Source organism: Bufo gargarizans, chromosome 5, assembly GCF_014858855.1.
Source record: "Bufo gargarizans isolate SCDJY-AF-19 chromosome 5, ASM1485885v1, whole genome shotgun sequence".
Lineage (NCBI taxonomy): Eukaryota > Metazoa > Chordata > Amphibia > Anura > Bufonidae > Bufo > Bufo gargarizans.
In genome coordinates, this window is record NC_058084.1 from 463,463,171 (window position 1) to 463,486,923 (window position 23,753).

The 23,753-nt window shown below is 47.7% G+C and overlaps 1 protein-coding gene across 1 annotated transcript in view; it reads right to left on the minus strand.

Moving 5' to 3' along the window:
• CDK6 (cyclin dependent kinase 6) overlaps positions 1–23,753 on the minus strand; it is a 160,339-nt gene that overhangs the window by 62,121 nt on the left and 74,465 nt on the right. Inside the window, exon 4 of the mRNA XM_044293156.1 lies at positions 15,140–15,307. Coding sequence (XP_044149091.1) covers positions 15,140–15,307 — 168 coding nt within the window. The remainder of the gene's footprint in view (positions 1–15,139; positions 15,308–23,753) is intronic.

A 23,753-nucleotide genomic window follows, 5' to 3' on the forward strand; every position in this document is an offset into this window, starting at 1 on the left:
AGACTGTGGACTGACCGGTGGCAGTGTTTACATTAGACCATGGACTGAACGGTGGCAGTGTTTACATTAGACTGTAGACTGACCGGTGGCAGTGTTTACATTAGACTGTGTACTGACCGGTGGCAGCATTTACATTAGATTGTGGACTGACCGGTGGCAGTGTTTACACTAGACTGTGGACTGACTGGTGGCAGCATTTACACTAGACTGTGGACTGACTGGTGGCAGCGTTTACACTAGACTGTGGACTGAATGGTGGCAGGGTTTACACTAGACTGTGGACTGACCAGTGGCAGTGTTTACACTACATTGTGCACTAACCGGTGGCAGTGTTTACATTAGACCGTGGACTGACCGGTGGCAGTGTTTACACTAGACTGTGTACTGACCGGTGGCGGCATTTACACTAGACTGTGGACTGACCGGTGGCCGTGTTTACACTACATTGTGGACTGACCGGTGGCAGTGTTTACATTAGACTGTAGACTGACCGGTGGCAGTGTTTACATTAGACTGTGGACTGACTGGTGGCAGTGTTTACATTAGACTGTGGACTGACTGGTGGCAGCGTTTACTTAGATACGTTAAGCACTTTCCATACTACAAAATATTGGTGCAATTTTTGTGCATTTTAAGCCACGCCCCTTTCTAGGCACTTGTTTAGGGTCCATTCACACGTCCGCATCCGTTCCGCAATTTTGCGGAACAGGTGCGGACCCATTCATTTTCAATGGGCCGGAATGTGCTGTCCGCATCCGCATTTGCGGATCCGCACTTCCATTCTGCCAAAAAATAGAACATTTCCTATTCTTGTCCGCAATTGCAGACGAGAACAGGCATTTTCTATGAGAGTGCCGGCAATGTGCTATCCGCAAAATGCGGAATGCACATTTCCAGTGTCCATGTTTTGCGGATCCGCAAAACACATACGGACGTATGAATAGACCCTTAAACTGTTTAATCAAGCATAAAAAGTCTCTAAAACACTGCATAGTGTTATATATTGACCACAATATTAACACAGAATGCCCTGAGCTCCCTCTAGTGGCGGATGCAAGCTGCAAGAAAAAAATTGATGTCTATTTAAAAAAAAAACATTGGCTCCTAAATTCTAAAAATTTAGTAGCCAAATTAAATTGTTGAGCCCCATTTGCCACTATTCAAGAGAACCTTCAGACATCAGATGCAGAATGAGATTCCTCCGGTGTAAAGGAGCATTGTGAACAGAGTCCACTAGACGCTACAGTCAGTGACCATGTACATTCATACCGCATTCTGCACATAACTGGCAATGAGTGGCTCCCGGGTTATGCGATTACCGCGGTCCGATTAGCGCTGCGGGATTGTTTATTCTTCAGTAATTCCTTCCCACTGTAAAAAGGTGCTTAGAAATGCCACATTCCAGCGCTGGTGCCAGTAACTCGCTGGAGCATATTTTCCCACAAGAACTGATACGCTGCACAGAACTCGCCCTATTCCAGTCTCCTGGTATTTGCTGGTGCACGTCAAACATGCAGGCAGGAGGGGGTTAACAGCCATGTGCGGAGCCGTGCCCAGGGTAATAACATGTGAGGAATGCTGACTGTGACCACAGAGGGGGTCTTCACAGAGGGGCAATAATTACCCTAATATCATATGCAGAGGTATTTTAGAGAGACATTTATGAATATCCACTAGGGCTGCACGATATGGGAATTTTGTGCGATTGCGATTAGGGCCCTAAAAATTGCGATAACGATATGCGATGCGATATTTTAAAGGAATTGTGCTAGAGGTCTATTTGCTTGGATTTTCCCATATGAGCCGCTGACGCGGCTGGGTATGACATAGTTATGGGGGATCTGTGGATGACGCTGTGTTGTGGGGGATCTGTGGAGGGTGCTGTTATATGGGGGATCTGTGGAGGACGCTGTTATATGGGGGATCTGTGGAGGACGCTGTTATATGGGGGATCTGTGGAGGACGCTGTTATATGGGGGGATCTGTGGAGGACGCTGTTATATGGGGGATCTGTGGAGGGTGCTGTTATATGGGGGATCTGTGGAGGGTGCTGTTATATGGGGGATCTGTGGAGGACGCTGTTATATGGGGGATCTGTGGAGGGTGCTGTTATATGGGGGATCTGTGGAGGGTGCTGTTATATGGGGGATCTGTGGAGGACGCTGTTATATGGGGGATCTGTGGAGGACGCTGTTATATGGGGGATCTGTGGAGGACGCTGTTATATGGGGGATCTGTGGAGGGTGCTGTTATATGGGGGATCTGTGGAGGGTGCTGTTATATGGGGGATCTGTGGAGGGTGCTGTTATATGGGGGATCTGTGGAGGACGCTGTTATATGGGGGATCTGTGGAGGACGCTGTTATATGGGGGATCTGTGGAGGGTGCTGTTATATGGGGGATCTGTGGAGGGTGCTGTTATATGGGGGATCTGTGGAGGGTGCTGTTATATGGGGGATCTGTGGAGGGTGCTGTTATATGGGGGATCTGTGGAGGGTGCTGTTATATGGGGGATCTGTGGAGGACGCTGTGTTGTGGGGGATCTGTGGAGGATGCTGTTAAATGGGGGATCTGTGGAGGATGCTGTTATATGGGGGATCTGTGGAGGACGCTGTGTTGTGGGGGGATCTGTGGAGGACGCTGTTATATGGGGGATCTGTGGAGGGTGCTGTTATATGGGGGATCTGTGGAGGGTGCTGTTATATGGGGGATCTGTGGAGGACGCTGTGTTGTGGGGGATCTGTGGAGGATGCTGTTATATGGGGGATCTGTGGAGGATGCTGTTATATGGGGGATCTGTGGAGGACGCTGTGTTGTGGGGGGATCTGTGGAGGACGCTGTGTTGTGGGGGATCTGTGGAGGACGCTGTTATATGGGGGATCTGTGGAGGATGCTGTTATATGGGGGATCTGTGGAGGACGCTGTTATATGGGGGATCAGTGGAGGACGCTGTTATATGGGGTATCTGTGGAGGACGCTGTTATATGGGGGATCAGTGGAGGACGCTGTTATATGGGGGATCAGTGGAGGACGCTGTTATATGGGGATCTGTGGAGGGCGCTGTTATATGGGGGATCTGTGGAGGGCGCTGTTATATGGGGGATCTGTGGAGGACGCTGTTATATGGGGGATCAGTGGAGGACGCTGTTATATGGGGGATCTGTGGAGGGCGCTGTTATATGGGGGATCTGTGGAGGGCGCTGTTATATGGGGGATCTGTGGAGGGCGCTGTTATATGGGGGATCTGTGGAGGGCGCTGTTATATGGGGGACCTGTGGAGGACACTTATGGGGGACCTGTGGATGGCACTGTTATAGGGGATGTGTGGAGGACACATAGGGCCATGAGGGGAGCCAGCTTAAGACATATAGCATCTTATGCTGGTCCCCCTGATGTGTCCTAAACTGGGCACATAACTGCCTTTTGCGTGTAAAGTGTTTTACTAGTGTGTGTGTGGGTGAAACAATCTCTCTCCTAACAGGTCCGGCCTCTGTACTCACTATGAATGCAATGCTCTGCAGCGAGCGGCAGCGAGCTGGCCGGCCGGTCACTTAGTAACGCTCCTGCTTCCTGAAGTGGGAGGAGCGTTACTAAGTGACGTCAGTCACGCGCCGGCCGCCACCTCGCTGCCGCTCGCTGCAGAGCATTGCATTCATAGTGAGTACAGAGGCCGGACCTGTTAGGAGAGAGATTGTTTCACCCACACACACACACTAGTAAAACACTTTACACGCAAAAGGCAGTTATGTGCGCGGGGCCCCTTTTATTTATAATCGCGGCATTTTCCGGTCGGCCAAATCGCCATATCGCATTTGCCGATTATCGCGATTCGATTATTTTTTTGATTTATCGTGCAGCCCTAATATCCACCATTCAGTTTTTTGTGTTTTTTTTCACCAAAATCTCTCTTTATAGCGGTCAGATCGTGCTTTCTTACACAGAGCAGTACCATAGAGAATAAATGGAGCGGCAGGCCGCAGCGCCATCGGGAAGACGAGACCCCTGTTCTCCAGATCAGTATTTTGTACCCTCTATACTGTGGGTAAGGGCTCATGCACACAAACGTATTTTCTTCCTGTGTCCGTTCCGTTTTAGTTTTTTTTGCAGACCGTGTACAGAACCATTCATTTCAGTGGGTCTGTAAAAAAAACATGACACCATGTGCATTCCGTTTCCGTATGTCCGTTCAGCAAAGAAATAGAACATGTCCTATTATTGTTCGCATCATGGACAAGGATAAGACTGTTCTATTAGGGGCCAGCTGTTCCGTTCTGCAAAATACGGAACGTGCGCATATTTTTTGCTGATGTTTTTTTTGCGGACCACAAAATACATATGGTCGTGTGCATAAGCCCCAACTTTTATACTTGGTACAACCCTTTTTAAATAATAAAATTCTATCTGTCTGCAGCTCCCACTAGAGAGAGCTCTCTGCATAAAGGGCATCTGTCAGCAGTTTTGTACCTAGGACACTGGCTGACCTGTTACATGTGCGCTTGTCAGCTGAAGACATCTGTGTTGGTCCCATGTTTATATGTGCCCCCCGCATTGCTGAGATTTTTTTGTTTTTGTTTTAATATATGCAAATGAGACATTAGGAGCAATGGGGGCGTTACCATTACTCCAAGGTGCTCTGCTCTCTCTGCAACTGAAGTGCCCTCTGCACTATGATTGACTCACATTTACACTGGCTGGACCTGTCAATCAAAGTGCAGAAGGCGTGGCCATTGCAAAGAGAGCAGAGCCTCTAGGTGTAATGGTAACGCCCCCGTTGCTCCTAGAGGCTCATTTGCATATATTAAAACATCCTTTTTCTCAGCAATGCGGGCACATATGAACATGGGACCAACACAGATGCCTTCAGCTGACAAGCGCACATGCAACCAGATGCCCTGACAGAAAAGAAAAAAAAACAATATTCAGCTGTGCAATCCCCCACAGATCCAGCGACGCTGCCCTGGTGGTCCCATCATTCTCTGTTTACTTGTCCTGCAGTGATTATGTTCTGTACATGTGAGTGACCACAGCAGCCAATCACTGGCCTCAGCAGACTGGGGCCGTACATGCAAGCGTCACATGGGCGCATCATCACTGCGGGAAAGTAAACAGAGACCAGCAGTGACCACCAGAGCGGCGGAAATGGATTGGCAGGTAAGTACTAGAATGTTTTCTTTATACTAATGTTATTATTATTTACAAAAAAAGTTATGTGACCTAAATTATTCACATATTTCTCTGTTTGCTGTCAACTAATGGAAACTGTATGACATCAAACATTCTCCATATAATAATAATAATTCTGGAGCATCTAGTGTTTCTTTATTATTCCTGCTAGAAGTTATGAATTTATGAATGAATTACTAGCAGTTTGCACTTAAGGTCCAGATGGGTGTTACCAGTTGGGGGGGGGGGGGGGGTCTGATCCTATCCAATCACTGCTGCCAGTGTAAGACTGTGCAGGGACCCCCCCCCCCCCCCAACTGGCAACACCCATCTGGACCTTCAGGTGCAAACTGCTAGTAATTTGTTCAAAACGTCTAGCAGGAATAATACAGGAATGGCACAGCACACGGGGAATGCAAGTATCGTATTTTTCGCTTTATAAGATGGACTTTTTTCCCCCAAAAGCGCTCACTAGTATGCATCAGGTGCAGGGAGCAGGTAAAGCGCTATGAGCGCTGCTGGGACTCCCTTGTCCTCTTATCTGGGGCTGCGCTGCACAGCAGGTCCTGACCGTGTACACCGTCAGGACGTAGTGTGTGCACTGTGACTGGATGCTGCGCGCAGTCAGGTAACGGTGCAGGAGAGAAGCGGCGGAGCAGGAGAGGTAAATTAAGTTCTTTATTTTATCTCTGATCTCTGAGGTCTGGCATAGAAGTCTGATATGAGGCCTGATGGGGGTCTGACATGGAGATCTAATAGGGGTCTGACATGGAGATCTGATAGGGGTCTGACATGGAGATCTGATCTGGGGTCTGATAGGGGTCTGACATGGAGGTCTGATAGGGGTCTGGCATGGAAGTCTGATCTGAGGTCTGATGGGGTCTGACATGGAGGTCTGATGGGTGTCTGATCTTGAGTTCCTGATATGGGGGTCTGATCTGAGGATCTGATAGTGGGGGTCTGATCTGAGGATCTGATATGGGGGTCTGGCATGGAAGTCTGATCTGAGGTCTGATAGGGGTCTGACATGGAGGTCTGATAGGGATCTGGCATGGAAGTCTGATCTTGTCATGGAACCATGAACCAGACGTACAACAAGAGATAAGTGGAAATAAGAAGGCTTTATTGCAAATCAAGCTGTAAGCAAAAGTCCAAACGGATGGCTAAACCGAAGCAGGGTCTTGCGTAGACAGGGGTCAGGAACTAGAAGGGTAGTCAGACGAAGCCTGGATCAGGAACCAGCAGGGTAGTCAGACGAAGCCAGGATCAGGAACCAACGGGGTAGTCAGACGAGGCCAGGATCAGGAACCAGAAGCAGCAGCAGTCTTAGAAGCATGTGAACACAGGAGGACCAAGCAAGGAACTGAAGCCACAGACCTCCTATATATATGAGCTAGGCATCCAGCTCCTCCCAGTGGGAAGGAGAAGCCGCAGGGTGGGAGGCTACAAGAAACCCAGAAACCAAGATGGCCGCCAGCACATGTCAAACGAAGGAGAACAGTAAGAAGGTAAGACCATGACAGTACCTCCCCCTCAAGGGCCCCTCCTCCGCGGAGTAAGGAACGGTTTCTGAGGGAAGCGTGCGTGGAAGGCTCGGAGCAAAGCAGGAGCATGGACATCTGCGGGGGGAACCCAGGAACGCTCCTCTGGACCATAACCACGCCAATGGACCAAAAACTGCAACCGACCGCGGACCAGGCGTGAGTCCAGGATATTGCTCACCTCATATTCCTCACGATTGCCCACTTGGACCGGACGGGGCCGAGGAACCGAGGAAGTGAAACGATTACACACCAATGGCTTCAACAGGGAGACATGAAACACGTTGGAGATCCGCATGCCAGGAGGAAGCGCAAGGGCATAGGCTACCGGGTTTACCCTGCGAAGCACTCGGAAGGGACCAACAAAGCGAGGCGCCAGCTTGGGAGTGGGCACTCGAAGGTTGAGGTTGCGGGTGGACAACCATACACGGTCTCCGACCTGGTAGGAAGGAGCGGGCGCTCGTCTGCGATCAGCCTGGAGTCTCTGGCGCTGCGCAGAGACCTCAAGGGACCTCTGGATCTGTACCCAAGAAGCACGTAGGACGGAAAGGTGATCCTCCACAGCCGGAATATCCTGGGGAGAGAATACCTCCGGTAACACGGCAGGTTGGAACCCATAATTGGCCATGAAGGGAGACGTCCCAGAGGAAGAGTTCACCGCCGTGTTCCTGGCAAACTCAGCCCAAGGCAGGAGGTCAACCCAATTGTCTTGGTGATCGGAGACATAGCAACGAAGGAATTGCTCCAAGGCCTGATTGGATCGTTCTGCGGCCCCATTGGACTGAGGGTGGTAGGCCGAGGAGAAAGAGAGATGAATCCCCAACTGGGAGCAAAAGGCGCGCCAGAACCTGGACACAAACTGACTCCCCCGATCCGACACAATCTCCTTGGGCAAACCGTGCAACCGGAAGACCTCCCTGGCGAAAATCGTGGCCAACTCTTGTGCAGAGGGTAACTTCTTGAGAGGAACACAGTGGCACATTTTGGAAAACCGATCCACAATCATGAGAATGACCGTATGGCCTCGGGATGCAGGGAGGTCCACAATGAAATCCATCCCCAGGTGTGACCATGGGCGCTCCCCGGTGGCTATGGGTTGCAAAAGGCCCAACGGAAGGTGCCGAGGGGACTTACTCTGGGCACAAACGGAGCATGCCGCTACATATGCGGCGATGTCGGAACGTAGAGAAGGCCACCAGAACAGACGTGAAACAGCCCAGGACAGCTGATTCTTACCAGGATGCCCCGCGGCCTTGGAGTTATGGTAGGTTCGCAACAACCGAGTGCGCAACTCCTCAGGCACAAAACACCTGCCGTTGGGTCTCCCAGAGGGAGCACCAGATTGAGCCGCCAAAATCTGCTCACCCAGGGGAGAGGTCAGGCTGGTGCGAATGGCGGCCAGGATCTGATTCGGAGGTATGACCGAAGTCGGAATCGACTCCTCCCCGGACAGCTCGGAGTACTGCCGTGATAAGGCATCCACTCTGATGTTCTTGGAACCGGGTAGGTAGGAGACCACGTAATTAAAACGTGACAAGAACAGAGCCCATCTGGCCTGACGTGGTGTCAATCTCTTGGCCTCAGAAAGGTAGGTCAGATTCTTGAGGTCCGTCAGGATGAGAACCGGAACCACCGAACCCTCGAGCAAGTGCCTCCATTCTTTAAGGGCCTGCACGATGGCCAATAACTCCCTGTCACCAATCTGATAGTTGCACTCCGCGGAAGACAGTTTCCGGGAGTAAAACCCACAGGGAAGCAGAGGACCCTCTGGTGTTCTACGCTGAGACAGAAGGGCACCTACTCCCGTCTCAGACGCGTCCACCTCGAGGACAAAGGGCAACCCAGGGTTGGGATGCGACAGGATCGGAGCCAACACAAAGGCGGACTTTAGAGCCTCAAAAGCTCGGATGGCCTCGAGCGGCCAGACCTGGAAATTACTGCCCTTCCTGGTCAGATCCGTGAGAGGCTTGGCTAGCATAGAAAAGTCCCTGATGAACTTCCGATAATAATTGGCGAAGCCCAAAAAGCGCTGCAGGGCACGGAGACCACTGGGCTGGGGCCACTGTAAGACAGCCGAAACCTTCTCAGGATCCATGGAGAACCCCTCAGCGGAAATGATGTAACCTAAGAAGGTTACCTGGGATCGGTGAAATTCGCATTTCTCAAGCTTACCGAACAGCCTGTTCTCTCGTAACCGTTGCAACACTCGTCTGACATCCATAATGTGGGCCTCCATGGATTCAGAATATACCAAGATGTCATCCAAATAGACCACCACACACTGCTGCAACAGGTCACGGAAAACATCGTTGATGAATTGCTGGAAGACTGCGGGCGCATTGCACAACCCAAAGGGCATAACCAAGGATTCATAATGACCGGTCCTGGTGTTAAACGCGGTCTTCCACTCATCGCCCGCCTTGATCCTTACCAGGTTATATGCCGCCCTCAGGTCGAGTTTGGTAAAGACCGTGGCCCCTTTGAGGCGATCGAACAGCTCGGAAATCAAGGGTATCGGGTAAGCGTTCTTGATCGTGATGCGATTGAGACCCCTGTAATCGATGCAAGGTCTCAACTCACCGCCCTTCTTTTTCACAAAGAAAAATCCAGCCCCTGCCGGGGACGAGGATTTGCGAATGTGTCCGCGTGAAAGCGCCTCCCTCACGTACTCCTCCATGGCCTCATTCTCCGCTACCGACAGTGGATAGACTTTGCCACGAGGAGGAACGGCACCAGATTGTAACTCTATGGCACAATCGTATGGGCGGTGCGGAGGTAGGGCAACCGCGCGCACCTTATCGAATACATCCCGGTACTCTTCGTATTCAGGAGGCAACAGAGAGTCCGAGGAAGTACACAGCAACTTGACAGGCCCATGGATGCAACTAGCCCCACACTGCGGTGACCACGAGAGGATCTCGGCCGATCTCCAATCGAAAGTCGGATTATGCTTCTGGAGCCAGGGGTACCCCAAGACCACCGGGTAGTGTGGAGACGAAATCACCTGGAGACAGACCGACTCTCTGTGAACGGCACCAATGGCTATCCCCACTGGAAGGGTCTCATGAGTCACGTGTGGCGGCAGAAGGGGTCTGCCGTCTATCGCCTCAAGAGCCAGTGGGGAACCTCGAGGCTGCAGAGGAATGGAATTGGCGGCAGCGAACACACTATCAATGAACAAACCACCAGCACCAGAGTCCACCAACGCCTGGGTCGTCACCGAGCCCCCGACCCAGGAGAGGACAACAGTGATCAGTGGTTTGTCAACACGGGAAACCGGGGACGAGGAGACTCCACCCAAGATCTGCCCCCGACAGGATCTCAGGTGCGAGCGTTTCCCGGACGGTTCGGACATGCCAACCGAAACAGTACATGCATCGGCCCTCGCGTCTCCGGAGTACCCTCTCCCCCTCGGACAGGCGAGCAAACCCCAGCTGCATGGGTTCACCCCCAGACAAGTCATCCCCAGGAGGCGTGGGAGGAGAGGGAGGCACGGGTGGGACAGCAAACGTAGGCGCCAATCTGTTAGAAGACCTCCGCAGGCTCTCCTTAAAGTAAGGCCTCTCCCTGAGTCTGGTGTCAATCAAAATCAGGAAAGAAATAAGAGACTCGAGCTCCACTGGTAGGTCCTTAGCTGCAACCTCATCCTTCAAGGCATCCGAGAGACCATGAGAGAAAGCAGCGACCAGAGCCTCATTATTCCAGCCCACCTCTGCTGCCAGGGTACGAAACTCAATGGCGTATTCAGCTACGGATCGTGAACCCTGTCTGATGGACATAAGGAGCTTCGCAGCAGAGGCAGCACGAGCCGGCACATCGAATACCTTCCGAAGAGAAGCAACAAAACCGGAAAACTCGGCAACCACCGGATTGTTGTTCTCCCATAAAGGGCTGGCCCAGGCCAAGGCCTTGTCCGAGAGCAGCGAGATCAAGAAGCCCACCTTTGATCTCTCAGTAGGAAAGGCATGTGGCAGCAACTCGAAATAAATGCCCACCTGGTTAAGGAAACCTCGGCACTGAGTTGGCTCTCCCCCAAAGCGCTGTGGAAGGGGGGCAGAACCGGTCATACCCCGAGACACCGCAGGCGCAGCAACAGGTGTCGGGGTAGACTCTTGCGCAACAACCGGAGCGGCAGTAGGAGCGGGCCCAGGAGCGACAACCGACCCATCGGCAACGGAAGCGAAATGAGCCGTGCGTTCAAGCAGGGTTTGCAACGCCACAGCGAACCGACCCAACAGGTGATCCTGCTGATCAAGTCTGGCAACCAGCGTAGGTAGCGAGGATGGCCCTGTACCGTCAAAATTCATGGCTTGGTCCTAATGTCATGGAACCATGAACCAGACGTACAACAAGAGATAAGTGGAAATAAGAAGGCTTTATTGCAAATCAAGCTGTAAGCAAAAGTCCAAACGGATGGCTAAACCGAAGCAGGGTCTTGCGTAGACAGGGGTCAGGAACTAGAAGGGTAGTCAGACGAAGCCTGGATCAGGAACCAGCAGGGTAGTCAGACGAAGCCAGAATCAGGAACCAACGGGGTAGTCAGACGAGGCCAGGATCAGGAACCAGAAGCAGCAGCAGTCTTAGAAGCATGTGAACACAGGAGGACCAAGCAAGGAACTGAAGCCACAGACCTCCTATATATATGAGCTAGGCATCCAGCTCCTCCCAGTGGGAAGGAGAAGCCGCAGGGTGGGAGGCTACAAGAAACCCAGAAACCAAGATGGCCGCCAGCACATGTCAAACGAAGGAGAACAGTAAGAAGGTAAGACCATGACAGATCTGCAGTCTGATAGGGGTCTGACATGGAGGTCTGATAGGGGCCTGGCATTGAAGTCTGATCTGAGGTCTGATAGGGGTCTGACATAGAGGTCTGATAGGGGTCTGGCATGGAAGTCTGATCGGAGGTTTGATGGGGTCTGACATGGAGGTCTGATAGGGGTCTGGCATGGAAGTCTGATCGGAGGTCTGATGGGGTCTGACATGGAGGTCTGATGGGTGTCTGATCTTGAGTTCCTGATATGGGGATCTGATTTGTTCCTGATTTGGGGGTCTGATCTGCAGATCTGATGTCAGGTCTGATGAAAAATATTTTTTTCTTATTTTCCTTCTCTAAAATGTGAGGTGCGTCTTATAAAGCGAAAAATATGGTAGTTTTCAAAACAGACATGTCAGTTCAGGTGACAGGTGCTCTTTAATTTGGCAGTGTCATGACTCCTTTTTTGCGGTATTGAACTTTTTGGGTGGACCAAGCTGGAACCCACATCCAAACCAGCACGCCTTACCTGATGCAGGTGATATCCATGTAGATGCTCCACAAGTTTCAAGCATCGACATGTACTACTGATTGAAATCTCACTCACACGACCGTGTTCGTTTTGTGGACCGCAAACTGCACCCTGCATCGCTGTGCGGACTCATTGACTTCGAGCGCTTCCGTGAGCTTCCGAGTCTGTGCAGCCGCTGCGCAAAAGATGGGGCATGTCCTATCTTTGTCTGCAACATGCAAATTGCGGACACATTGAAGTCAATGTGTCCGCACCGTGATGCGGGGTGCACATGGCCGGTGTCCGTGTTGATCCAATCGTGTAAATGGAGCCTTATAGTCATGCCTAGGCTTTCAAGATTCTGTTCACTGTCCTAGTCCTGTATCTAAAAACCCTGATCAAGACTTGTCAGTGCCACCCCTGACACCCAGGACACATGCTCTACTAGCTCGCCTTAGCCACAGCCCTGGGTGGGTACGCTTTAACAACCTGACACTAGGGGGGGCTAACACAGGGCTGTGAATAACTACGTTGGGTGTTGGGTTGTGCAGGAGTCATCTGTGCAGTACAGGAGTCACGCTCCATGCTCTGCGTGGTTAAGACTTAGATCTAAGTGACCTGTAATGATTCATTCTAGAAATGCCATGTCCTATATCTGATGAACTATATCATTCTGAAAGTACCTATGACTAAGAAGAGGCGACCGTTTTTGCGAATGATTATTATATTCTAAAATACAGTAAAACTATAGTAATAGGAGTTCTGGTTAAAGGGGTTCTCTGGGAATTAAAATAAAATTACAAAAAATACCTAACTATTACTTTATAATAAATATATTCCCAAATACCTTTCATTAGTTATAATGGCTCGTTTTGTCTGGGGAACAATCATTAGGAGAAATAAAATGGCCACCGTCCTATTAGTACATACAGAACCTGTCCTAATTACACAGGAGGAGATGTTACTTCACAACACTGAGGTAAAGAGACGCCTCATCCTCCTCTCTGGTCTACTTGTCAGGGATTATGATCCTGAATACAGATGATAAGATCTTCAGCTGAATCTAAGTTTCTCCAGCCCCACAATTATTAGCTGATCACAGGGGAAGGGGGTGTCTGTGACGATAACATATTTTCATGGTTTTTGCAGCAGGATTAAAGCGGGCCTCCAGTTATTAAGAAAATGAAAATACTTAAATATTACTTTACTATAAATATATTCCCAAATACCTTTCATTAGTTATAATGGCTCATTTTGTCTGGGGAGCAATTATTAAAAGAAATAAAATGGCCGCCGTCCTATTAGTACAACCAAAACCTGTCCTAATCACACAGGAGGACAGGTTACTTCACAACACTGAGATAAAGAGCTGCCTCATCCTCCTCTCTGCTCTGCTTGTCAGGGATTATGATCCTGAGTACAGATGAGAAGATCTTCCGCTGAATCTCTGTAGGAATGGAGTTCATGAGGAGACATGAAGTACAGAGAGGAGGTGGGTTGTGGCTGATGAGCAGAAGCTCTTGTATGCAGTCTCCATTATCACAGTCTGTCCTGTCCCTTCTCTTTGTAATTCATGTTTCCTCATGAACTCCATTCCTACAGAGATTCAGCGGAAGATCTTCTCATCTGTACTCAGGATCATAATCCCTGACAAGCAGAGCAGAGAGGAGGATGAGGCGGCTCTTCAGTTCAGTGTTGTGAAGTAACTTGTCCTCCTGTGTGATTAGGACAGGTTTTGTTTGTACTAACAGGACGGCAGACATTTTATTTCTTCTAATAATTGCTCCCCAGACAAAATGAGCCATTATAACTAATGAAAGGTATTTGGGAATATATTTATAGTAAAGTAATATTGAAGTATTTTCATTATGTTAATTACTGGAGGACCGCTTTAATCCTGCTGCAAAAACATGAAAAGATGTTATCGTCACAGACACCCCCGACCCTGTGATCAGCTAATAATTGTGGGTCTGGAGAAACTTGGCAAACAGGCAAAGTAGCAGTTTATCCTATAGCGGCCACCACTGGGCAAATGTAGTATTTAATGCAGTCGTTCGAATGAATCCGCTGGACCCGCCACAAAGGGTTTGGCTACATGGCGATCATGTTCGTGTGCCAGGTGTTGAGCCCAAGTATAACAGTGTAGCAGTGCAACCATGGAAATGAATGAGGTCACAGCACGACTTGCATGTCTGCCACGACCCCAGAAGTGCAGAAATTCCAACCCTGCTGGAATTTTTTTTGTGATTCTGGGGTCTTGTTTGCAGCAAAGGTGCAAGTTGCACTGTGACCCCCATCCATTTCTATGGTTGCCTGCTACACTGCAATATTTGGGAGCGAAACCTGTCATCTAAACAATATCTCTGTGTGGCTGAACCTCATCATACACACCTCAGCTGCTGCAGAACCTCATAATACGCACCTCAGCTGCTGAGGAACCTCATAATACGCACCTCAGCTGCTGAGGAACCTCATTATACATACCTCAGCTGCTGAGGAACCTCATAATACACACCTCAGCTGCTGAGGAACCTCATAATACACACCTCAGCTGCTGAGGAACCTCATAACACACACCTCAGCTGCTGCAGAACCTCATAATACACACTTCAGCTGCTGCAGAACCTCATAATAAACACCTCAGATGCTGCAGAACCTTGTGATACACACCTCAGCTGCTGTAGAACCTCATAACACACACCTCAGCTGCTGCAGAACCTCATAATACACACCTCAGATGCTGAAGAACCTTGTGATACACACCTCAGCTGCTGCAGAACTTCATAATAAACACCTCAGATGCTGCAGAACCTTGTGATACACACCTCCGCTGCTGCAGAACCTCATAATACACACCCCAGCTGCTGCAGAACCTCATAATAAGGTTTGTAATATAAGGAATATTGTACATGTACTATATATGATAAAGAATATTAGATTTCCACTTGGAGTTCAGTGACATGTACTCGTCCTCATGAATTCTAGTTTTCTTAAAGTTTTCTTATTTCCCATATATAATGTTCAGAACCAGAATAAGACAAGAAAATCAAATAATAATACAAAATGGCAATAATAGCATGTAAGAAAAATAGTGGGAATCTTGTCCTGGTAGGGCTGAAGACATTGTCCTATAGGCACCATACATACAAACAAAAGTATACATGTAACCTACCACTGACGTAAGTGCCATCTGGAAGCTGTAGATCCTGGCCAGGCCAAAGTCTGCTAACTTTATCTGTCCATTGCTAGTGACCAGAATGTTCTGAGGCTTGAGGTCTCGATGTACTACTCTGTGTGAATGGAGAAAGTCCAGTCCTTGAAGAAGCTGATGCATCATGTCCTAAGAAAATAAGAAGATAAAGATTCAACTCAAATTCACTATAAAACGTTAAGGACCCTTTTTGTGTGCCTACAGTATTGGATAATGATGAGAATCCAAGAGAGACCACTAACACTGGGCTGCCGTGGATCCGTTTAAGTCAGGGATGCTCAACCTGCGGCCCTCCAGCTGTTGTAAAACTACAACTCCCACCATGCCCTTCTGTAGGCTGAAAGCTGTAGGTTGTCTGGGAATGATGGGAGTTGTAGTTTTGCAACAGCTGGAGGGCCTCATGTTGAGCATGCCTGGTTTAAGTTATTCCCTAATTATAAGTAATTTATAAGCAGAATATTTACTGCATTTTTTTTTTTATTACAAAAGGAAATCCCAAATATCGCAACAAACAACATCCAAAATTCATAAAAGGGGGCGTCCCGTGATAATATTCCCTATTCATGTGCCCTTCCTACATGGTTGGCCTCTGCAGCAATAATAGAGGGGGTTTCAATAGCCAGACCCAGAGCGATCAGCTTGTTATGTGTCGGGTCAGTCACTGTTCAATGGTCATTGTCGTGTCACACAACTCAACAGTACAGGTGAATAGAAGAAACTTTGTAATATATCATATCTTAAGGCTATCAGCTTCTTTCTTTCCTTTAAAGAACGGGAAACATTTCACAAGTATTTTTATAGTTGCGCAAAGATTTGATGGGGGGGGGGGTTGTATTTCTCTGTATTAAAAAGGTTTTCCATGACTTAGATACTGATGGCCTATCCTCAAGATAGGTCATCAATATCCAATAGGTGGGAGTCTGTAACCTCACAATCCCCACCAATTAGCTGGTGTGGTCAGAAACTACGCAGTGGATGGAGCCAGAAGCAGAAGGCTTCGTCCTCTGTGTTGTTTCCGTTGCAGACGAATGGGAGCTGAGCTGTAGTACCCTAGCATGGCCACTAAACAGTCGATGGCACCTTCTGCTTCTGGCTCCATCCACTGCACAGTTTCCGGCATCAGAAGCTTCCGCAAACAGCTGACTGGTGGGGATGTCGGGAACTGGATCTCCACCGATATGATAGCAATGACCTATCCTGAGGATAGGCCATCAATATCTGATGGGTGGGGGTCCAACACCTGAAACCCCCGCCGATCAGCTATTTGAGAAGGCACTGGCACTCCTGTGAGCGCCGTGGTCTTATCTTAGATTTTCCTAGGCCAGTGAAGACACATTCATTGGTCACGTGGCCTAGGAGCAGCTCGGCCCTGTAGAAGTGAATGGGGCTGACCGCCATACCAAGCACGGCCACTGTGCTTGGTGAGCACCGAGAAGACTGCAGCCTTGGTGCCTTCTCAAACAGCTGATCGGGGGGGATCCTGGGTGTGTCGGATCCCCACCGATCAGATACTAATGACCTATCCAGAGGATAAGTCATCAGTTATAAAATCTTGGAACACCCTTTAACGTGCAATAGTGGAGCTTGCACACCGTGCTCCATTCATCTCTGCCAAAGAGACGTTGACTGCCATGGAGATGAAGGACATGGCATCACGCATTCTCGACCACCTCTCCATTGATACCAGGGGAACTGATCTACCCTTCCGCTGCCCACTCTTGCTCCTACCTGGTGCTACCTGAGGTGATTGCCTCACCTGGCCTCATTGGTGGTGCACCCCTGCTCCACTGGAATGGGGGCTAGTCTAAATCTTAGCATGAGCCCTTTAAACTTAGCTGCCATCATGGAAGACACAGCCCACGCCTTCATTAGCTTCCATCACATAACTGGTGGAGTAGACTTTACTGCCACCCTTCCCCCAAAGGTCTCAGATCCACCATAAACTAGCTATTTTTATAAATACTATAAACCGATAAGATAGTGAGGAGCGGGCTTCACGCGTAACCACAGCAATGAATGAACTACAGCTCCGGAAAATGGAATATCCCTTCTGTAAGTGGTGGTGTGAGGGACCTCAATGTGGCAGATGTTGATAAGAGAAGCTGCGGGCGGGCAGGAAGGGTACGTTATAACATGGGGCTTGCGTCTTTGGCTCCCCTTTCCTGCAGCTGTGACTGGATAGAAGCTTGTCTAACCTCAGAGATAATGTCTGGAAGAGCACGGCAAGTTTTTTTTCTTTTTTTCTCTTTTAACGGTCATTTCCTCTCTGGTGTAACTTGCATGACAGCATGTGACAAGCCGAAATTAATGGGGACACTGCTGTGCCAATAGCCGTGAATAGCGATGACACTGGATGCGGGCTGCCTGCTTGGCCACCCAGCCAAGACCTCACATGAAACGTGGCCAGGGGCCCACAGCGCTATTCACTGACAAGCCAGCTGGTCGCTGATTAAAGAGATAAAACAATGCCTCGCAGTCACAGAGGGAAAAGGTTAGCAACTGCTCCAAAGAAAGTTGTTTTAACCCCTTTGTAGTTTGCGCAGACCCCCAATAACGTCCAAAACCTACTTGATAAACACAAAAGACCATAGAGAAAATGGCTTATCATTGTATGGATGTACACAGTGACTGCACCAGCAGAATAGTGAGTGCAGCTCTGGAGTATAATACAGGATGTAACTCAGGATCAGTACAGGATAAGTAATGTATGTACACAGTGACTGCACCAGCAGAATAGTGAGTGCAGCTCTGGAGTATAATACAGGATGTAACTCAGGATCAGTACAGGATAAGTAATGTAATGTATGTACACAGTGACTCCACCAGCAGAATAGTGAGTGCAGCTCTGGAATATAATACAGGATGTAACTCAGGATCAGTTTAGGATAAGTAATGTAATGTATGTACACAGTGACTCCACCAGCAGAATAGTGAGTGCAGCTCTGGAGTATAATACAGAATGTAACTGAGGATCAGTACAGAATAAGTAAAGTAATGTATGTACACAGTGACTGCACCAGCAGAATAGTGAGTGCAGCTCTGGGGTATAATACAGAATGTAACTGAGGATCAGTACAGGATAAGTAATGTAATGTATGTATACAGTGACTGCACCAGCAGAATAGTGAGTGCAGCTCTGGAGTATAATACAGGATGTAACTCAGGATCAGTACAGGATAAGTAATGTGATGTATGTACACAGTGACTGCACCAGCAGAATAGTGAGTGCAGCTCTGGAGCATAATACAGGATGTAACTCAGGATCAGTACAGAATAAGTAATGTAATGTATGTACACAGTGACTGCACCAGCAGAATAGGGAGTGCAGCTCTGGAGTATAATACAGGATGTAACTCAGGATCAGTACAGGATAAGTAATGTATGTACACAGTGACTGCACCAGCAGAATAGTGAGAGCAGCTCTGGAGTATAATACAGGATGTAACTCAGGATCAGTACAGGATAAGTAATGTATGTACACAGTGACTGCACCAGCAGAATAGGGAGTGCAGCTCTGGAGTATAATACAGGATGTAACTCAGGATCAGTACAGGATAAGTAATGTATGTACACAGTGACTCCACCAGCAGAATAGTGAGAGCAGCTCTGGGGCATAATACAGGATGTAACTCAGGATCAGTACAGGATAAGTAATGTAATGTATGTACACAGTGACTGCACCAGCAGAATAGTGAGAGCAGCTCTGGGGCATAATACAGGATATAGCTTATTCACTAGATTAGTCAAATGAGGAGCTGAAATGACATAAGCTGTTGGGTCGGCAACACAGATGATTAATGTCCCCATGTGTCAGAACTGCACTACATGGTAAATTAGGTTTCTTTAACTCTGAGTGTTCCTGACCACTAGACCATGTACTTATGACGTGTCCCTTCATTAGGGTTTTGAACCTGGTGATCAGTCTTTACAGTGTTTCATGAACTCCCTGTCTACATTCAAGAAGACCAACAGTGGCCACCAGAAAAGAAATCATACTTGCTGCCCTCTGAAGATCATGTATACTGTACTACTAATCTACTACACGGCAGGAATGGCTGTAATTAGGGCTGTGCAGTCGGTCAGCCAAAGTGCTGACCCCAACTCCAGTGACGACTCCAACTCCTTCATAAATGGCAAATAATTGACTGTAGTAAAATGGTAACATTGTTTTTTTCTCTCACTATCATGTAAGTAATAAGGCTACTTTGTTAGAACTTAAACCATATTTATTGGAATAGAATTTCAGAAATTTCTGACATTTTCCAAATTCCTGTAAGTATATATGTAATGCACTAAATAAAAAAACTGGAAAACACTGTTATACACTTACTAATTGTAAGAAATCTATGAATTTGTAATCAGAAATTTTTTAAAAGCTCTATATGTATGTTCTGGAAATGCAGAGAAACGTGCAAGTCTAAAAGGGAATAAAAGAAACATGCAAAAAGTGTAGCTGCTATATTCAGTGCTTGCCTTAACCACCTCCGGACCGCCTAACGCAGATGTGCGGTCCGGAGGTGGCGGCCCTGCGCAGAGCCACGCATATATGCGTCATCTCGCGAGGGCCGGGATTTCCTGTGAACACGCGCACACAGGCGCGCGCGCTCACAGGAACGGAAGGTAAGCGAGTGGATCTCCAGCATGCCAGCGGCGATCGCTCGCTGGCAGGCTGGAGATCCGAATTTTTTAACCCCTAACAGGTATATTAGACGCTGTTTTCATAACAGCGTCTAATATACCTCCTACCTGGTCCTCTGGTGGTCCCTTTTGTTAGGATCGACCACCAGAGGACTCAGGTAGGTCAGTACAGTCGCACCAAACACCAAACTACACTACACCCCCCCCCCCCCCCCGGTCACTTATTAACCCCTTATAAACCCCTGATCACCCCATATAAACTCCCTGATCACCCCCCTGTCATTGATCACCGCCCTGTCATTGATCACCCCCCTGTCAGGCTCCGTTCAGACGTCCGTATGATTTTTACGGATCTACGGATACATGGATCGGATCCGCAAAAAGCATACGGACGTCTGAATGGAGCCTTAAAGGGGGGTGATCAATGACAGGCGGGTGATCACCCATATACACTCCCTGATCACCCCCTGTCATTGATCACCCCCCTGTCATTGATCACCCCCCTGTAAGGCTCCATTCAGACATTTTTTTTGGCACAAGTTAGCGGAAATTTTTTGTTTGTTTTTGTTTTTTCTTACAAAGTCTCATATTCCACTAACTTGTGTCAAAAAATAAAATCTCACATGGACGCACCATACCCCTCACGGAATCCAAATGCGTAAACATTTTTAGACATTTATATTCCAGACTTCTTCTCACGCTTTATGGCCCCTAAAAAGCCAGGGCAGTATAAATACCCCACATGTGACCCCATTTCGGAAAGAAGACACCCCAAGGTATTCCGTGAGGGGCATATTGAGTCCATGAAAGATTGAAATTTTTGTCCTAAGTTAGCGGAAAGTGAGACTTTGTGAGAAAAAAACAAAAAAAAATCAATATCCGCTAACTTATGCAAAAAAAAAAAAAATTCTAGGAACTCGCCATGCCCCTCATTGAATACTTTGGGGTGTCTTCTTTCCAAAGTGGGGTCACATGTGGGGTATTTATACTGCCCTGGCTTTTTAGGGGCCCGAAAGTGTGAGAAGAAGTCTGGGATCCAAATGTCTAAAAATGCCCTCCTAAAAGGAATTTGGGCACCTTTGCGCATCTAGGCTGCAAAAAAGTGTCACACATTTCGGGGTGTCATTTTACATATACCCATGCTGGGTGAGAAAAATATCTTGGTCAAATGCCAACTTTGTATAAAAAAAATGGGAAAAGTTGTCTTTTGCCAAGATATTTCTCTCACCCAGCATGGGTATATGTAAAATGACCCCCCAAAACACATTGCCCAACTTCTCCTGAGTACGGCGATACCACAGGTGTGACACTTTTTTGCAGCCAAGGTGGGCAAAGGGGCACATATTCCAAAGTGCACCTTTAGGATTTCACAGGTCATTTTTTACACATTTTGATTGCAAGGTACTTCTTACACATTTGGGCCCCTAAATTGCCAGGGCAGTATAACTACGCCACAAGTGACCCCATTTTGGAAAGAAGACACCCCAAGGTATTCCGTGAGGGGCATGGCGAGTTCCTAGAATTTTTTATTTTTTGTCACAAGTTAGCGGAATATGATGATTTTTCATTTTTTTTCTTTTTTCCTTACAAAGTCTCATATTCCACTAACTTGCGACAAAAAATAAAAAATTCTAGGAACTCGCCATGCCCCTCACGGAATACCTTGGGGTGTCTTCTTTCCAAAATGGGGTCACTTGTGGCGTAGTTATACTGCCCTGGCAATTTAGGGGCCCATATGTGTGAGAAGTACTTTGCAATCAAAATGTGTAAAAAATGCCCTGCAAAATCCGAAAGGTGCACTTTGGAATATGTGCCCCTTTGCCCACCTTGGCAGCAAAAAAGTGTGACACATCTGGTATCGCCGTACTCAGGAGAAGTTGGGCAATGTGTTTTGGGGTGTCATTTTACATATACCCATGCTGGGTGAGAAAAATATCTTGGTCAAATGCCAACTTTGTATAAAAAAAATGGGAAAAGTTGTCTTTTGCCAAGATATTTCTCTCACCCAGCATGGGTATATGTAAAATGACACCCCAAAACACATTCCCCAACTTCTCCTGAGTACGGCGATACCAGATGTGTGACACTTTTTTGATGCCAAGGTGGGCAAAGGGGCACATATTCCAAAGAGCACCTTTCGGATTTCACCGGTCATTTTTTACAGATTTTGATTGCAAAGTACTTCTCACACATATGGGCCCCTAAATTGCCAGGGCAGTATAACTACCCCACAAGTGACCCCATTTTGGAAAGAAGACACCCCAAGGTATTCCGTGAGGGGCATGGCGAGTTCCTAGAATTTTTTATTTTTTGTCGCAAGTTAGTGGAATATGAGACTTTGTAAGGAAAAAAGAGAAAAAAAATAAATCATCATATTCCGCTAACTTGTGACAAAAAATAAAAAATTCTAGGAATTCGCCATGTCCCTCACGGAATACCTTGGGGTGTCTTCTTTCCAAAATGGGGTCACTTGTGGCGTAGTTATACTGCCCTGGCAATTTAGGGGCCCAAATGTGTGAGAAGTACCTTTGCAATCAAAATGTGTAAAAAATGGCCTGCAAATCCGAAAGGTGCACTTTGGAATATGTGCCCCTTTGCCCACCTTGGCAGCAAAAAAGTGTGACACATCTGGTATCGCCGTACTCAGGAGAAGTTGGGGAATGTGTTTTGGGGTGTCATTTTACATATACCCATGCTGGGTGAGAGAAATATCCTGGCAAAAGACAACTTTTCCCATTTTTTTATACAAAGTTGGCATTTGACCAAGATATTTTTCTCACCCTGCATGGGTATATGTAAAATGACACCCCAAAACACATTCCCCAACTTCTCCTGAGTACGGCGATACCAGATGTGTGACACTTTTTTGATGCCAAGGTGGGCAAAGGGGCACATATTCCAAAGAGCACCTTTCGGATTTCACCGGTCATTTTTTACAGATTTTGATTGCAAAGTACTTCTCACACATATGGGCCCCTAAATTGCCAGGGCAGTATAACTACCCCACAAGTGACCCCATTTTGGAAAGAAGACACCCCAAGGTATTCCGTGAGGGGCATGGCGAGTTCCTAGAATTTTTTATTTTTTGTCGCAAGTTAGTGGAATATGAGACTTTGTAAGGAAAAAAGAGAAAATAAATAATCATCATTTTCCGCTAACTTGTGACAAAAAATAAAAAATTCAAGGAATTCGCCATGTCCCTCACGGAATACCTTGGGGTGTCTTCTTTCCAAAATGGGGTCACTTGTGGGGTAGTTATACTGCCCTGGCAATTTAGGGGCCCATATGTGTGAGAAGTACTTTGCAATCAAAATGTGTAAAAAATGGCCTGCAAAATCCGAAAGGTGCTCTTTGGAATATGTGCCCCTTTGCCCACCTTGGCAGCAAAAAAGTGTGACACATCTGGTATCGCCGTACTCAGGAGAAGTTGGGGAATGTGTTTTGGGGTGTCATTTTACATATACCCATGCTGGATGAGAGAAATATCTTGGCAAAAGACAACTTTTCCCATTTTTTTATACAAAGTTGGCATTTGACCAAGATATTTTTCTCACCCTGCATGGGTATATGTAAAATGACACCCCAAAACACATTCCCCAACTTCTCCTGAGTACGGCGATACCAGATGTGTCACACTTTTTTGCTGCCAAGGTGGGCAAAGGGGCACATATTCCAAAGAGCACCTTTCGGATTTTGCAGGCCATTTTTTACACATTTTGATTGCAAAGTACTTCTCACACATATGGGCCCCTAAATTGCCAGGGCAGTATAACTACCCCACAAGTGACCCCATTTTGGAAAGAAGACACCCCAAGGTATTCCGTGAGGGGCATGGCGAGTTCCTAGAATTTTTTATTTTTTGTCGCAAGTTAGTGGAATATGAGACTTTGTAAGGAAAAAAGAGAAAAAAAATAATCATCATTTTCCGCTAACTTGT